Source organism: Eurytemora carolleeae, unplaced genomic scaffold (assembly GCF_000591075.1).
Source record: "Eurytemora carolleeae unplaced genomic scaffold, Eaff_2.0 scaffold64, whole genome shotgun sequence".
NCBI classification, from domain to species: Eukaryota; Metazoa; Arthropoda; class Copepoda; order Calanoida; family Temoridae; genus Eurytemora; species Eurytemora carolleeae.
In genome coordinates, this window is record NW_019396205.1 from 523,587 (window position 1) to 528,131 (window position 4,545).

General features: G+C 33.8%; 1 protein-coding gene across 1 annotated transcript in view; it reads right to left on the bottom strand.

Moving 5' to 3' along the window:
• Window positions 1–2,129: 2,129 nt before the first annotated feature.
• The window catches only part of LOC111698124 (golgin-45), a 6,785-nt gene continuing 4,369 nt past the window's right edge, over window positions 2,130–4,545 (bottom strand). Inside the window, exons 4-6 of the mRNA XM_023468374.1 lie at window positions 4,357–4,500; window positions 3,860–4,044; window positions 2,130–3,188 (exon numbers count right to left, since the gene is read on the bottom strand). Coding sequence (XP_023324142.1) covers window positions 2,938–3,188; window positions 3,860–4,044; window positions 4,357–4,500 — 580 coding nt within the window. The 3' untranslated portion in view covers window positions 2,130–2,937. The remainder of the gene's footprint in view (window positions 3,189–3,859; window positions 4,045–4,356; window positions 4,501–4,545) is intronic.

Here is a 4,545-nt window from a genome sequence, read left to right on the forward strand (position 1 = left end):
TATTCTAACTTTTTAGGTTTGAGAGCAAACATGTGAACTGCGAACAAATCTTTGGGAAACTTGTTTTGTTTAAACTCCTTGTATATCTCCAGGTTTGCTTTTAAGAATATAGATTTGAGAAGAGTTGGAGGTCTGGTTACTGAACTATCCTCTTCATCTGTTTCTACTTTTCCACTGCTTGATACGTTCTCCTTCACCACTATCATTCCATTCTCCCGGAGAGCGGTGGAACAACGCTGGAAGAACAAAACCTTAACAAACATTTTTCTCACGATTAGGAGCTCGATAGTATATTTTTAAATCAATGCCAACAATATCATTTACACGAATTCTTTTCTTACTTTTGTTTCTTAACTTTGAATTTATTGAATTTTTATCTTTCATCTTTTCTAATTTTTTCATAACGCGTTTTTTCTCTTTAATTTTTTTATTTTAAATTTTCTTTCTGGGTTTTATTTGCTGAATTAGGGAAAAGTAAATGAATTTTAAAGGAAAAAAGGAAAAAGAATTCTTGAAAATATACATCTGATGTGATTATGTTAAAATTGGATGATAAATAAAAATTTAGAAAGAAATTTGTACACCCTCTTCTGCCGGAACCTACCAGATGATCGTCTGTCAGGTGTCCTAGAACCCACTGGCACCAGATTACGTCGTATGTTTCCGGTTTAAACTGGAAGTTCTGTAATCCTGCACAGTACAAGGTTCCAACCCTCGGGTTCCCGGCCAGATATTCTCGAGCTTTCTCCAGGAAATGTTCGTCCTGCTCAACTAGGATAAAGAAGAATAAATACCACCCATTCTATCATTATACTTATAGGAACATTCGACGTAATTTCAAATGGCTCTTTATTTTAAAGAGTTGGTTGTCCTACTCAAAATTCTTATCAAGAATTTAAGAATATCCATCATCTTCTCTATGGAAACTGATATTTTTCACTTGTGGTTTCACTAAAAAGTGACTATGAGCATTGAAGCTAGCAAAACAACGAGACCTTACACTTTTAATTAAAGATTTAAATTGGGAAGAGAACATACCCCTCCTAGACTAGATTGTAATCAACCTAGATCTTGCAGAGTTTAGACTAGATTGTAAACAACCTAGATCTTGCAGAGTTTAGACTAGATTGTAACCAACCTAGATCTTGCAGAGTTTAGACCAGATTGTAACTAAACAAAATCTAGCATAGTTTAGACTAGATTGTAACTAAACTAAATCTAGCATAGTTTAGACTAGTTTGTAACTAACCTAGATCAACTGTTTTAAAATGTCTTGTAAGAAGATGTTTAGTAATCCGCCCAATCCCTGCTCCGCAGTCCAGAGCTCTCTCAGCTCCAGGTCCCTCCTCGGTCTTCAAGATCTGTTTGAGAAGTTTACTTGAACCCTCAATATCTGTTGGAGATATTTTAGCAAAACCTCCTAGCATACCATCAATGGTTGGAGTTACTTTCTCCCAGTACCCTGCAGCCTAACTTAAACAAAACCATTATCTTCAACTACCTAATTTGGGTGGTTTGGGCGGTAAAGGGGGGGGGGGGATAATGAGATAGTGCTAATCCACAACGTCTAAACTTACTAGCCACAACGATAACTTAAAATTTGAGACGATTAAGTGCTTTGTCTTTAAAATAGGACTCACTTTTTCTTCAATTTCAACAGAAGAGGATAGGGCGTTAAAGGCCAAATTTAAAGAATTTGAGCCGCGGCTCAAATATGGTTGGTTCCACTTAAAATTGTATTAAATTATTCAAGATTTAAGCCAGCGCTCAATTGAAACCGGTTTTTGGAGATTTGAGACGCGGCTTAAATTCATTAAATTCGGACTCTGAACGGATTGACAATACAAAACTTTCGGTATCAGAGGAAATAACCAACAAGAGCCAAATTAGAATCTTTATGTCCGAGTAAAAAATAATTGAGCGCCAGGGGTTGTAACTGTTGTAGTAGAATGAAGATAGCAGAAGGGTTTCCTTATTATAATACTCGATATCTGTTTCTTCGCTCTTAGAATCACATTTTACAATTGATATCTCACTCATTTCTCTGAAAATATAAATATGCAAAAATCGAAAATTCTCGTGCAAAATACATCATAAATACAAGAAATCTAGATTAATCATAATTAAACTGAAAATAAAATATATATATTTCTGAAACAAATTATAAAATTTTAACATGTTCAAAATTAAATCAAAGTTAATAAATGAAGTATCATCCTTATTGCTACTGATTTGTCTCCTGAAATTACACAATTATGAAAACTTTTACCGATGGCGTTAAAGAATATTTAAATTATTCAAGTATCTAAGTTCACATAGCTAACAAAATAAAAAAATAGATTTAGGTTTAAAAAATAGTGTATCTTCTAAAAGACTTAAATACATTACAAGCTATGATTGGTTAACTTTCTTTAAACCAATGAAGAATCGGCAGTTTGTTATATAAAAGAACTTCAGAATAAACACAAGGGAATGTATAGTTAATGTTTATGTTAGCATAAAAGTTGATTATTTCACTAAAATATTTTAAAACATGTATATTACATGTGAGAATAATTGAATACATTCATGATATTAATCTAAAAAAATCATGGCAAATATGCGTTTTTACGGAAAAGAATAAAAAAATACTAATGGCTATAATTTTAAAAATAAATATGAAAGTCCCAAACCGATATCATAATATATTAACTCTAAAATTAAAAAGGTTTAGCATCAAAGATCTAAAGATCTAAAGATCTTCCATACAATTTCCCGTCCCCCCTTTTAAAAAAGTCAATATTTTCATTATTGTATTAATGTGTTTTGCGCATTTGTAGGGTTAAACTGAGAAATTTGAGAAAATAAATACCAAAATAGATTCAAGTTTCGTTATTTGCCGTAATTTTCCAAAAAATAGGGAAAGAGGGGAAGGATGAAAAATATAAATACTCAATTCTAGACTACATGCACGGAGCCGTTACAATGACTGCATGTACTGAACTCCCCCTGTCCAGTGCTCTGTGCTTTATCTCCCATCTTGAGAAGAAGAGTCCTGGCTCCCTTGGTTAGGGTTGAGCTGGCCTGCTCCGGTAACCTGCTCTCAGCACAGGACAGAGTTGCCAGGAGTCTACGCAATTCCTTCTCAGCAGGAGAATCCAGGGAGGTATGAGTCTCAGTTATATTCCCAGCCAAGGGTTTACTTTCTCCTGCAAAAAGATTAACTGTTGAACAAAACTATGATTGTATCTAATTTATAACTTAGTCATTAATTAGAATTGTGATTCTGAAACCTCAAAACCTAGGTAATATTATCATTCATCTTTGAGTTTTAAACACTTTCGCTAACCATTGCTGGAGATATATTTCATTTTGATGCGGATCCAGATCATAAAAATATGTATCCGGATTCGGATCCAGGTCATTTTTTTGCTAAAACTCTATGAGCCATTCAGAGATAAGGAAATTTTTAACAATGTATTTTTTTAACAGTTGAAAGGAAATGGTTTTGACCAATTTGAATACATTTGTGACTCCTGTCTCCATTTTTTTGAGGAATCTGAATGAAATATTGCAAATGGGCATTATTTGTGTTCTTGTGTTCTAACGCTGATCCTAAATCCCTTCTGTAAAAAAGGATCCGGAAACAGCTTGTGAATATTTCTTTTATCCTAAAAATTCACAATTTTTTTTATTTGTTTCCGCAACTTTTTATGCAAGAACTTAATTTACCCTTCTATGATATCAAATTAGTTGGTTGACACTAAAAATTTGAGTTTAGAGAACAAGTTTTTTTTTATGTTTAAGTTAAAAATTTTGACACTTGGATCCGGATCAAGGGGCTAAATTTATGCGGATCCAATCAATATTATTCCTTTACCTACTAGTCTATCACAAAGTGCTTGACAGCTTCTATTTAATGATTCTGCCTGCTGAAGTATATCCTCGGTTCTTGTCACGGGATCACTTCGGGATAGCGGGTCAAAGGATAGGTTCAGTTTACTGATTATACTCTGGGTAGTCGCTAAGGAGGTTTTTAGCTGGTTGCGTTCCAACAATACACGCCTAGGAATTATAATAAATATCAAGAACATTTTGGAATATCTTAGGTTACGATATAAAATAATAAATTCAATCAAATCTGGATTTACACAGTCCATTAAATGTCCCAAAGAAATTGAATTTTATGTATAAATCGATCACTTTCCAATTTCTTCTCATTGTTCTTAATTTACATTTTAATAAGAACTCTCACACGTGAAACCGTTTCATATCTTACAGATTTAGTTCTTAATAATTTTCGTATTTGAAATTGACCGATATATACGTTCACGGATAAAACACTAATAAGACTAATAACACCAATAATAATGATACCTGGCTGCGTGTTCTATCTGGTTACACCTGGACTCTGAGTACTGTTTACTCCTGGACACCTCCTCAAGTATCAGAGTACAAGCTAGAAATTTACTCCGCCAGATGTCGGACTCAACACTTAGAGCTTCCTTCTCCTCCCAGTCCCTATTCAGAAATTTAGGAATGCAGTTCAAATAGAGGCGGGGGGGG